This window comes from Chinchilla lanigera, unplaced genomic scaffold (assembly GCF_000276665.1).
Source record: "Chinchilla lanigera isolate Chin_1 unplaced genomic scaffold, ChiLan1.0 scaffold00020, whole genome shotgun sequence".
NCBI lineage: Eukaryota > Metazoa > Chordata > Mammalia > Rodentia > Chinchillidae > Chinchilla > Chinchilla lanigera.
In genome coordinates this window covers 22,656,618-22,669,330 of record NW_004955421.1, presented here as the reverse complement: position 1 = coordinate 22,669,330, position 12,713 = coordinate 22,656,618, and the positions used below count along the sequence as shown (strand labels likewise).

The 12,713-nt window shown below is 47.3% G+C and overlaps 1 protein-coding gene across 3 annotated transcripts in view; it reads left to right on the top strand.

Annotated features, from left to right (window-relative positions):
• Positions 1-12,713, top strand: part of Il2ra (interleukin 2 receptor, alpha) — a 52,726-nt gene that overhangs the window by 25,399 nt on the left and 14,614 nt on the right. For all 3 annotated transcript variants that reach the window (XM_013513633.1, XM_005383860.2, XM_005383859.2), the window contains exons 2-7: positions 3,923-4,105; positions 5,228-5,338; positions 8,205-8,420; positions 9,611-9,682; positions 10,045-10,116; positions 10,880-10,946. In XM_013513633.1, coding sequence (XP_013369087.1) covers positions 3,923-4,105; positions 5,228-5,338; positions 8,205-8,420; positions 9,611-9,682; positions 10,045-10,116; positions 10,880-10,946 — 721 coding nt within the window. The remainder of the gene's footprint in view (positions 1-3,922; positions 4,106-5,227; positions 5,339-8,204; positions 8,421-9,610; positions 9,683-10,044; positions 10,117-10,879; positions 10,947-12,713) is intronic.

The following is a 12,713-nucleotide window of genomic DNA, read 5'->3' as shown; positions in this document are numbered from 1 at the left end:
TTTTTTGGTTTTTCTCCGGTACCAGGAACCGAACTCACGACCTTGCGCTTGCCAGGCAAGTGCTTTTGCCGCTGAGCTAAATCCCCAGCCCGATCCTTTGCATTTTCAAGGGGATTTTTTTAAATATAGCTTGCCAGTTGATGCTAAAATGTGTGTTGAATTTTTTATTGTAATATATTGAATTAATGGATGAATTTAAGGCAAACTGATACCTTTTTTTCCTTTTCTATTGGTACATTTTAGGTATGCTCAGTGATAACACTCATCATAGGGAATTTGCACCTGTGCAGGGTATATCTTGCTGCTTCTTTTCTTTCCCATTCCCTCTCCTCCCTTGGACACCTCTTTCCCTCTGTATTTATAAAAGTTTTGTTTCCATTTTTTCCTTCTAGTCTCTTTTTTTCCTTGTCCCTCCCTCAGCTCTGAATTATAGCAGCGAAGCTGCCATGGGTACAATGTAGATGAGTGGGTGTGACATTGTTCAGTGAAATTTTATAAAAATAAATTGCAGCCAACTTACAAGCCAAGGTATCATGGATATTTATTATAACTATTTTAAGTTCCTCATCTAATTCCAAAATGTGGACCATCTTAGGTTTTGTCTCTGTTGTCGCTCTTTCTTCCTAGTTGGTCATATTTTCATGTTTCCTCACATGTCTAGAATTTTGTTTAAACTTGTCAAGTGTTATGACTTAGACACGCTAGACCGGGGGTGGCAAACCTGTGGCGTGTGTGGGGCAGCAGGCACACAGGACCCTCTGTGTCAGCGTGGGAGCCAAGCGTATGAGTTGTTTTTTCTAAGCTAAAACCCTCAGTATTCAGGTTTAATCACAGTGCTGGCACTGTGTGATCAGTAAGTGCGTTGGGGGTTGCAGTCTGGCAACTAAAAGGTCTCTAAAAGATGCGCCATCGCTGCTCTGGACAGTCTGGATAGCGCTGTCGTCTGACAGGTATTGAATTTTGTTCTGACGGGCGGAGGATGGTGCATCCTCTTGTCTGGTAGGCCTGGATTGGTCTTGGTAAGGGTGTATTTACTTTGTTTTTTGTTGGTGGTGGTTTGTTTTGTTTTTGTAGTACTGAGAACTAAACCCAGGGCCTTTCCACTGAGCTACATCCCCAGATTAGTTCTTTCTTTATTTTTTAATTTTAATGCAAGGTCTCTTGCTAAGTCACTGAGTTGCCCCAATTGGACTCAAACTTGTAATCCTTCTACCTCAGCCTCCTGGGGTCGTGGGATTACAAGCATGTGCCACCCTGTCCAGCATCTATTTTGAGTTTGAAATTCATCCCAAGAAAGTTATTTGCTCTCTACCAGAATTAGAAAACTGTGACCACAGGTTAAATGCCTGTTTTTATAGTAAAAGCTGGCAAATGGCCTGCTCTCAGCCTCACAACAGGAGGCCAGTGCCAACTCTTCCCCAGTCCAGCCCGGCTCATACACTAGCAGCTCTCGCCAAAGATCCCAAGGAGGAGCCCGGTGCACACTCTGGAGCCCCCTGTGCAGGGCCCTCCTCTCCAGGGGCTCCCCGAAGCGCCTGGGCTGCACCTGGTACACATGGGACTAAGCACCCCAGGGAGAAAGCCATGCGATTGTGGCCAGTTCCATGCATCTCCCTCCTCTTAAATTATGCAGCCCTGCACGGCCTACTGTGCAATACCCAAAACTCCTGCTGCACACATCTGGGTCTGAGTTTATAGTTCTCAGCAGAAAGACAACATTTGATCCCAGTTACTCAGCATGACTTAAGGCAGAATTCCTCATTGGTTTTTCTGATTTTTATTCATATCATGACTTAACAGTAGGTTTACCCTCTGACCCTTAAAATGTTGGTTGGCATAGACATGTAACAAGTGCCAGAAAATAGTACCCATGGCATGGACAGTACATAGTTATCAGTACATAGTTACCATCAGTATCATAGTTATCATGGACAGTACATAGTTATGATCTTTTGCAGGAGTTCAAGGTTAAGGTGAACTTCAGCCCAGTCTCTACCTGAATTAGCATTCTTTTTTACCTGGACAGTGAAAAAATGGAAAGAAGTGCTGGGTATGGTGGTGCACGCCTGTAATCCCAGCATCCAGGAGGCTGAGACAGGAGGATTGCTGCAAGTTTGAGGCCAACCTGGGCTACATAATGAGTTCAAGGTCAGGCTGGAACAAATAGTGAGACTTGGTCTCAAAAAACAAAAAAGGAAGGGAGAAGTAACATCTATTCCTACTACTTGCTGGGCCCTGTAAAAGTTACCTTGCTATGTTATTCCATGTAATTTTACATCAATAAAATAATTGTCATTACATTTATTTTAAAGAAAGAGGAGGTGAACTTAGAGAAATTAAAACAATAAAGCTATATAGCTAGCAAGCTGGCAGAGCTAGAATTTAGAAGCTATAATTTAAGATACATCTTCCTGCACTTTCTACTATATCTCCTTTCTTGCTGTACTATAATAATTATTTGAGTTTCTACCATTATTGCTGGCCTCCTGGGCGCATTTAAATTGCTTTTGTTAGTACCTTCTTGGATAGAGATAGACGAAGCTGTCTAAGTCCTTCCCACTTTCAGTCCTGAGGGGACTCAGGAAAGTCCTGTGCCACCCTGTGGTGTGGTGGGCGGAGAAGCCTCCCCAGCCTGAGCGGTTAATCTGAAGATTAGTTAGGGTTCTCCAGAGAAACCAAAGCAATAGAACATGTTTATCTAACTATGAATGTGTAGGCAAATTGGCTCACGTGATCATAGAGGTTGAAAAGTTCCATGATGGCCATCTGCATGCTGCAGAGTCAGTAGTGATTGCTCAGTCCAAAAACCGGGAGGCCCCAAACAAGGACAACCAATAGTAGAGCATCCAGTCTGAGGATGCAGGTCTGTGAGCCTTGGGAGGTTGGCTGGTGCAAATCCGAGAGTGCAAAGGCAAAAGCACCTGGACCCTGATGTCCAAAGGCTCTGTGGGGGGAGAGAGAATTTTCATCTAAGCTGCCAGCGATTGCATGGTGCCACCCTCCTTGAGGGTGGACCTTCCCTACTCCCTTTGCTGACCGTAGGCCAGCATCGCTGGAAACAGCCTTCAAGACACACCTAGAAGTATATTTTACCACTTCTCTAGACATTCATCCGTTCACTCAAGTTGACACCCAAAATTAACTGACACAAGAAGCAATAGGCCAACCAACAGCAGTAAGTACCGCAGCTGCCGTGCCCTCATCTTCCTCCTTTACCCAGCGTGTGGCATTTCCCCAATAGGCTGATCTCTTCAGGCAAAAGAACTCGGTGCAAAATATGCAACGGGATAATTTTTCTGATCAGCCTGGAGCCACTTCCCCACTCCATAGTTGGGCGTGGGCCACTGCTTCTGGTGCCCCCACTGGGCGCCGGTGCCCGTTTCTCCGGCTGTGAGATCGTAGCTGGGAAATGCAGTGGCGCGTGAAAGAATAAGAAACTCCCGTTGCCTGCTTGCCAGACACCGAGTGAAGCACTGTCTGCCTATCACTCAAGAACTATGGCTCAGAATCATTCACTTTAGAAAATCTCATGCTTCTTATTTCCTAAAAAGTATTTTGCACAGATAATTTTTTTCTTCAGTTATATTTGCATGGCTTTCCCCCCGCCCTGTCCTCACATTCCTTGATCTTGCTCTCTCTTTCTATATTTGCTCAACATGAGGTCTATTCAGAATCAAATCTCATTCAGTTTTACTCCTTTAGTTTGAAATACATTGCATGGGGAGAGGCAAGTGGGTGAAAACTGCTGAACAATCCCTGCTCTAAAGGTTTCTAAGAACAGTGGCAGGCTAAGTTTCTTTCTAGGGAAAAGTGGGCCTAGGTGAATGTTTTCAATAAAGCGAAGGAATATGTGATTCAGTCACTACACGTGCGTGTCTGGCTGTGCCTCTGGAGCTCCTGATGTGCTTCTTTCTCTTCGCAGAGGACTGTGATCAGGACCCACCAAGCATCAGCTACGCCACCTCCAAAGCCCTCAGCTACAAGAATGGCACCATGGTAAACTGTGAATGCAAGAAAGGTTTCCGCAGGATAAAAAATGGGTCAGTGTACCTGCTTTGTAGAGGAAGCTCTTCCTGGGCCAACAGATGTCAATGTGTAAGCACTTGTAAGTAATTCCTTTTGTAACTGCTAAGAGCTTTAGTGAGATGGGGTCCAGCTTTTGCTCAGTGAGCCCTATAGAAAAAAGGTGGTCTGAGCAATCTGCAGGACAACTAATTATAGTGGCTTTGAAATAATTATCCAACAGACAAATATCTGATAAGTGTTACTAGTTCCACGAGCTCGTGTAGGCTTCTAAGCCTAGGTGGATCTGATACCATGCTTTGGATGTTGACCTTTCTTCCTTGAATTCTGAGAGCTCTCTCACACAGCTTCATTTCTCTGCTAGGTCTCTTGTCCACCCCGTGGCACTGGAGTGTGGGAAATGTGGTGGGTTCGTTCATCTACATTCCTTAACCCAAGAGACGGTGTGGGTCAGTAAATCATGCTGTGTGTGGACCTTGAAGTTCAAAGATAGCTGCCCTGTTGAAACACTGACTCAGGCAGCAGATCCCTCCCTCAGCCTAAGCTGGGCTCTGTCCCTGCTTCATTGGGGTACTCACCTGCAACTCCTCTGCCAAGCTCTTCACAGCGGGCGGTTGTTCTAGGAGGGGTTTTCTTGTCATTGCTTTAAGACCACGTCTCTCTAACTTTAAGGTTTTAAACTGCCTTAGGGGACTGAGAACTTCATTAGGTTGCAGAATCTACCATTCCTCATTGCTGTCCCATACACCCATGCATGACATCGACAGGACTAATGACAAGAAAGGAGTCCCTTTTAGTGAGACGCACATGCATAAAAAGAATTTTCCAAGTTGGGTGTGGTGCACACCTGTAATCCCGGCACTTGGGAGGCTGAGACAGGATTGTTGCGAGTTTGAGGCCAGCTTGGACTACGTGGTAAGTTCAAGGCCAGCCTGAACTACGTAGCAAGACCTTGTCATTACAAAAAAGAATTTTCCATCAGAAAACCATTCATTTATTCCAGAAATATGTTGCAGACATTGTTGCTGAGTGGGTGAATATGGAGAGACCAGAGGAGGCCGCACTCAAGGGAGGGTCTGGCCCAGCTCCATGACCTCAGCAGGAGATATTACTGGGAACACACAGACATTAGAGGATGCCCCCCAGTGTGGGAAAACAGCAAGCGTTTGTGAAGTTATTTGTCTCATTCCTCCCATCACCTCAGCCCCTAGGAACACAAGAGAACAAGTTACGCCTCAACCTGAAGAACACAAAGGAAAAAACGCCACAGAAATGCGAAGTCAGATACAGCCTGTGGACACAGGGAGCCTTCCTGGTAAGAGATACCTCTGGACATGGTCCGCTAGCTGACCCCGGGAGCTGGCCTCCTCTCGCAGGTGTAGGATGCTACTTTCCTCAAAGGAGGCCAACTGTTCGCTGTCCATAAACATGCACATTTCATGGCCCTCACAGTCTACCGTGGACAAGAGCCATTGCTTCACACTGGCAGGCTGTTTGCTCAGCATCTCAAACCGCTCGTATGGGAGCCAAACTAGGCACGGGTTAGGAGCTGGCAGAATAGAATTCAACTCAACTCAGTCCAATTCAGCTCAAACGCACATGTGAGGACTGATTGCACCAGGCACTGCCCGTAGAAGATATAAACACAAGAAGGACATTAACCTCTGCCCTCTAGGAAATTCTGTTTTTCTCTTAAGTAGAAGGCAATGAATTACAAGTAAAACAATTAATGGCAAGATGTTTCTTACAGGACAGGGTCACCAAATGTGCCATGCAATCCTGGCGATTCTGAAAAGCTCCAATCACTCAGCTAATTAGCTGTGGGTGAGGGAGCACTGTGGCTGCTCTCAGCTTTTTCAAGTGACTTAAGCTTAAATGAAGTCGTCATATCAGGAAAAAATAGAGCCTGCTCGAAAAATCTGAGCATCTGGGAGACCAACCGGCTGGGTGAAGATCCCCATGGTGTTGTGCTAATTGCGTAACCTTGCAAAGAACTGTGTAATATCCTGCAGAATCTCAGTGGACCCTGACAACTCAATGAGTCAGGGAGCAGGAAGTATTGTTTCAATTTTCTTTCTTTTTTTCTATCTTTCTTTCTTTCTTTCTTTTTTTGTCTTTTTGAGACAGGGTCTCACTATGCAGCCCAGGCTGGCCTCAAATCTGTGAGATTCACACGATCCTCCTGCCTCAGCCTCCCAAGTGCTGGGATTATAAGTGTGCATGTGCCACCATGCCTGGAAATGAGGGACATTTATACAGAGTATTCAGGTCAAACTACTTGGAATTGATTTGCAGCTTTTTAGTATTAGGGAAACAAAGCTCATCCAGGGACATTGTTTACCTCTTCCTGCCTATGTTTGGAATGTTGTTTCCAGACATATTTAATGTTTGTTTTGCTCTCTCTCCCCATGTAACTCTTCACAATTATTGAAAGGTTTCCAAAAGGTCAGTGTTTCTTGTCCTTACTCAAGAGTAACCAGCTGGCCCTGGCTGAGGGATGTTTTGTAAATCCTCATAGTTTGAATGTTTGCATTTGAAAAAAACCAAACCCAATTCCACTTGCTTCAGACAGTTATGAATTTTACTGTCCTTGAAGGAACATTTTATTCTGAGACTAAAACAGAAATTCAGTCATGATTGTCAAAGTGCTATATAACAGAAGATAGCTCGGGACAGGGCCAGCTGGCTTGCTACCGGGGCAGAGGCTTATACAAAGTATTTGTAGAAGTTCTGCAAGATACTTGGGGTGGGAGAGAGTCTGGGAGATCAGAGTTTATGGGCAGCTTCATGATACATGCAGTGCCATATGGTAGTGGGGAACCCTGAGATTAAATCAGAACATGACATGAGCTCTGGGGGCAAAGGTCAGTCAGGCCTGGGCTGTAGCAGGCAAATGTAAAGTTCATGGGTGTAGGGAGGAGGTGGGAACCTATCGCATGCATGCTGCTGCTGGCTATTTGTATCATTGAAAGCTCTAAAAAGATCGCCACCCCCGGTTTAGGGGATCTTCAGAAGTCTTAACAAGACCCACCTGGGTCAAGCTGCAGGCACGGCTCAATCACAGATCATGCTCCATATCTCTGAAATTCTCTCAGCCCCTCCCTCCCTTCCCTTCAGAGTTTGGCTTTGTCCCTGGTCATTGCCCTGTGGTCCCAGGATGACAAAGGTGTGTTTTCTTATATATCCAGGGAGAAGGGTAGTTGTCATGGTTGTATCTAGATGTCCCCCCCACCACCAAAGCTTCATGTGGTCACAGGTGGGGCCTTTTCAGAAGTGGCTGGATCTACAGTATGTGACTGATTCGTGGTGCAATGCTAGGATTAAGGGTCCTAAGATTAAGGGTGTGAGTGCCAACCACCCTACCAGTGAGTAACCTGGATAAATGTAAGGGACAGAAAGAGGCTTGGTGTTAGTTACTTGCAGGTGGTCACTTGCTTGTTTTTGCTGTCTTCCACCTGCCATGAATGGTTTCTCCCTGTGTTGCCCTCTGCCACGCCATTTCTGCCTTAGAGCCAGACAATTATGGACTGAAATCTTTACAAACCGTGAGCCAAAACGAACCTTTCCTCCTTACCTTTGGGGGTTGGGTATTTTGTCTCAGCAATGAGAAAAGTTTAACTAGTTTAAGTAAGACAGTGGTCCCCACATTGGCTTGACCTGCCCTTACCCTTCAGCCAAAACCACCCTCCCCACTCTTGTCCATTCCTTCAAAACTACGTTGTCATTCAGGGGCCAACCCAGGTGCTTCCTATCAGGGGCAGCATCAACCAGAATGAATGACTCGTTTCCTTGTATTCCATGTATTATAGCAAAGCTGGGTCCGGGGATGTAGCTCAGCAGCACAGCACCTGCCTGGCAAGAGTAATGTCCTGAGTTCAATTCCCAGTCCCGGTACCTAGCAAGACTCTGTTCCCCACTGCAATTCTCACCACACTCTGCCTTCCTATGTTTTTTGACCCTGTTGACTGTCCAGCCCTTGCAGGAGTGACTGGGTCTCTGCCTTCCTACAGTGCCTAGCAAGGTTCCCGCCACATGACACTCTCGATACATGTGGGCTGAATGAAGAATGAAACGAACAAACAAAAGAATAAGAACCAAGGTCCTGGCACTAGCAAGAGGTAACCTGTGTGCACACACAATTCTTTCCCGAACTGGCCCTCAGGATTCTTTCCATCTTCCAGGTGACTGCCAGGAGCCCCCTCCATGGAAACATGAAGCTGCAAAGAGAATTTACCATTTCAAGGTGGGACAGACAATTCACTACCAGTGCATCCAGGGATACAAGGCTATACAGAGAGGTCCCGCCATAAGCGTCTGCAAAGTGACCTGTGGGGAGACAAAGTGGACCTGGCCCCAGCTCACATGCATAGCTGATAGCGAGCTCCACTTGTTTGCAGGTAAGGGTCTCCTTCCTTGGGTCTACTCCCTTGTTCTCTCCACCTGGTGGATCCTGACTTCGCTTTCGTGTGACCTAGAGACAACCACTTGATCCCCTGGGCCTCAGTTCTTTCTCATTCTAAAAAAAATAGACCAGATGAACTCTGTAGACCTCTTCACCTGAAATGGTCCTGTACCCCGGACGGTGGTAGAGTCAGACAAGGAAGAAAGCTCTCTCGGGTGTTCTCAGGCGCCCAAGATCCTGCCTCATAATGATAATGCTGCCCCCGCCTACTGGCCCTGAAATTCTACTTCTTTCCTCAAGCTACCAACACTTCCCTTAGTTGAAAGGGGAAAACCCATGAGGTCTTCCTTTTACTGGAGTGCAACGCAGATCCACCCTTTGCACAGCGCTCCGTTGTTACTGGGCTCCTCCCCTGTCTGAGTCCTCACCTGAATTTTGATAAAAGTACTGATGTGCAGGAAAGGAGCTTCTTTAAGTGTGCATAGGCATACTGCACACACGCACACACACACACACACACACATACACACCTGCACACACGCATAATCTGCCTGTTTTGAGATCTTCGTTCTCAAATCTTACTACTATTTCTACAATCAAAAATTACACTCAGCCACGAGTGTTCCAAGGTTATTACTCATCGCCATGTCTCACAGACAGTGACTTCCTCCAGAGTTCGCTGGGGAAGTTGTTCTTTCCCACACCCTTTTTCCTAAGAGGCTAAGGAAGCAGATCATTCATCGTGCCAGGGGCTATCCTTCACACACTTTCCTTTCATCTGATGGTTCTTCGGTGCTTGTATTCTGACCTATTTCCAAGGTGTCCAGCACAAGCTAGCTTCAGACTGTGACCGCTGGCAACAGCAGTGACCAGCAGCTGGCTGTGTCAGCTGTTGACACCGAGAAATACTTGGTATCATCTGGTGACATCAGCACTGCTAGCAGAGCTGCACTTTGCGGATTCACGATTTCCATCTGAACTGAGCAAAAGAACGCTAGGCTGACTGGCAACCTAACTGCTGCCCAGTGACTCTGACGTGGAACTGCGTCCTCAGGGATGTACCCAAAGCAGGAGTCCTGCCCCAGCAGCCATATCTGGGGTCAGCCATAGAGGCCAGTGTGACGAGAAGTGAGGCTCCCGTTGACCCGTCTTGGACTCCACAGGCACTGCTTGTTTTCTCTCCAGGTCAGGAAGACTCTCCGGCAAGCACAGAGGCCCTTCCTGAAAGTGAGACTTCCTGCCCCCACACCAGAACAGGTAAGGGAGGAGTCCCATGAGGACAGAGGTCCAGTCGTTAATGCCAAATCAGGGAAGGGCAGGCCTTGCCTAACACACACCTCTGCAGCACACAGGCAGGGCGGGAAGGAGAAGCCAGCCCCAGCTGTCTCCTCCCATCAGGGCAGGAACTTGCCTCAGCAACCTGCATACCCCTCGGCAAATGTCGGAAAGGAACCAGCACGCTGGTGGTCCCCAGGCAGTGGGATGGTACATCTGCCCCTGCTGTGCTCACCCCTACGCCCCTCCCAGCAGGAAGGGATCACTGAGAAGCCCTCACTCCCCAGCCTCGCGTAGTCCTGTCCTGGGCATAAACTGAGGGTCTCTCCCTCCCTCTTTTTCAGAGTCTCCAAAAGAGGTGGAAACAGCCACCACCGTGGAGACTCCCATATTTCCAAGAGAATATCATGTAGCAGGTGAGTGGGGTCGTTTTCTCTGTGAACACAGTGTACGTCCAACCCAGACCTGGACAGATTGGTTGGCTGGTTTAAATGACCCTTTCTTGAAACATATAAAGTTTTAAGAGTAAAAAGATGAATTGAGATCCTAACATTACTCAAGAGTCTGTCACAGTTAAGTCTCAAACCAGCCTCTACCAGTTCCTGAGCGGAGAGCAAGGGCCACGCCCCAAGTCCGTTAGTGATGCGCAGGCCGGAGGAGGGTGGAGGGGGCAGCACAGCCAGGGAGAGAGAGAAGAAACACAGCAGAGTTTCCTGTAGTGGGGAAAACACACTTGAACTCCCTCTGCCTGGACACTGACACATGGTGACCTCAGAACGTCTGCAGATCAGCATTTGGAAAATGCGAACCCTTTCAGGGGGTGTTGAAGCATTTACCGTTTATCTCCTTGTTTCCCGTTTCTTTCACCACATGCGGATCTCGCTCACAGCCTTCTCAAGTGAGGCCTGGCCTCTGGGGCGATTTGAATTTGCTGCCCACCGGTTTGCCCCAGAGAAGAGGCACGCCCTCACGCCCACCTACCTTGCCCTGACTCCTTGAGCCTCCTCAGAAACCCTCAGGGGAGGGGCCTGAACTCCGGGGAAGGAGGCAGAGCAGCACCCAGCCCTTCAAGAGGCCCTTGCTCACGGGGAACCTCCCTGCCCGCTTTGTGGACCCCTCTCCTGCTGTCCCCGAAGTCCAGCCCAGGGTGCCCTTGCTGAGCTTCCTCTCTGTTCACAGTGGCCGGCTGTGTTTTCCTGCTGATCAGCATCCTCCTTCTGAGCGGCCTCACCTGGCAGTGGAGATGGTGAGTCCCCCACGCTGAGCAGCACTCTGTCAAGGGCAGAGGAGGCGAAGCACCGCGAGTGTCACCCCGGGACAGGCGCAAGCACCACCTGCAAGTCTGCACTAGGCTAACAGAACTAAGAGTTAAGGAAGCCAGCTTCTCCCTCCTTTTGGAGAGGAGACCTTCAGGCTCGCTGTATTGCTCTCTTGACTATCCAGGGCACCCTACTACCAGGACTAGGCTGGGCTTTGGCCAACCCTGATACAAACTCCCCAGCAAGACCCCCAAACCCCAAGTCCTTGTATACTTTAGGTAGCCCAGCCAGAGAGAGAGAGAGAAAGAGAGAAAGAGAGCGCAATTCCTCCCATTCTTATACCAGTATAGGTAACCAAACGTTGAGTCTGCAATATGTTCTTAACATTCCTCATGTGAATTAAAAGCTACAACTTATTGCAATGCAAAGGAGAACCCTCCAGGGTTGTCCTACTAGGAATTATTCACAGACCTGGCCATCTACCCACTTCTCGCAGGAGCTATTTCAGGATTACAGGAGTGGAGTGTGTACCCGACATACTGTAGATGCTGTGTGCTTGTGAGACTTTCTTCCTCCAGCTTGGTACCTGGCGAGGATCTAATTTGCCTCTCAGACGTAGAGGACAAGGCTATTTGAGAGCATTTCAGAATTTATGTCGTGAGGTTAAGAACAGCCTGAAGCTGTGTAAGCATCTTCAGGGCCTTGAAGTATTGCCCTCTTTGGGAGACTAAAATCTCAAAGGACCTCTTTGGTCGGAGAGCTTGTCCGAAAAGCCTGCTTTGTAGGATCTAATTTCATCTAATGATGCCCTCTTGTGGCCAAACAAAATCCTACATTTGAATTACTGAAAGATGACAGCTTAGCCAGAGATTTGTTTGTTTCGGAATAATTACTAGGAGGTAGGGCTGTACTATAGCAGATACATATTAAATTTTCAGAAACTTGTCGTGAACTTCGTTTGGCAGTCCTAGGGATGGAATCCAGGCTATTGACCATGATAGGCAAATGCTCTACCTCTGAACCAGCCATGTGGGGGGAGAATTTTTTGTGTGTTTTTTTGAGACAGGGTCTTGCTATATAGATCAGGCTGGCCTTGAACTCACAGTCTTCCTGCCTCAGCCTCCTGAGTGCTGGGATTACAAGTATGTGCCATCATGTCCCCTGTGAATTTTTTTTAAAAATACATTCTTAAAAACCAAAGTGTACAAATTAATAACTAAATAAATTATATTAAAACAAAGGTAATAAATACTCAAAATTAATCAATACCTGATTATTTTACTACATCTTACTGTTATCTCTGTTCTCAGCGTTATCTACACCTATGATACTGCTACCATGGAAACAGTATAAAATGGTATTACTTTTCCTGACTCTGTGTCCATGGGATGTCACCCTGGCAGCTGAGAGAGAGGCAGGGGGGAGTATTTACACAATGGGAATAGGCAGTCTTTCCAGAGCGCTGGGTATGAGTGACTCCCAGTACGACTCTGCCTGGAGCTCTACACTATGAAGCTCTGAAAAAGGTAGGAAGTAACCAAAAGTTCCTGTGAGTTAAGTAAGGACTGGGAAATGTCCAAAACCATACTGTCCAATATGGTAGCCACTAGCTACTTGTGGATATTTAAGTTTAAATTTAGGTCTATCAAATGCCACGAAAAGGGCTGGGGATTTAGCTCAGCGGCAAAAGCGCCTGCCTGGCAAGCGCAAGGTCGTGAGTTCAGTTCCCGGTACCGGAGAAAAACCAAAAAAAA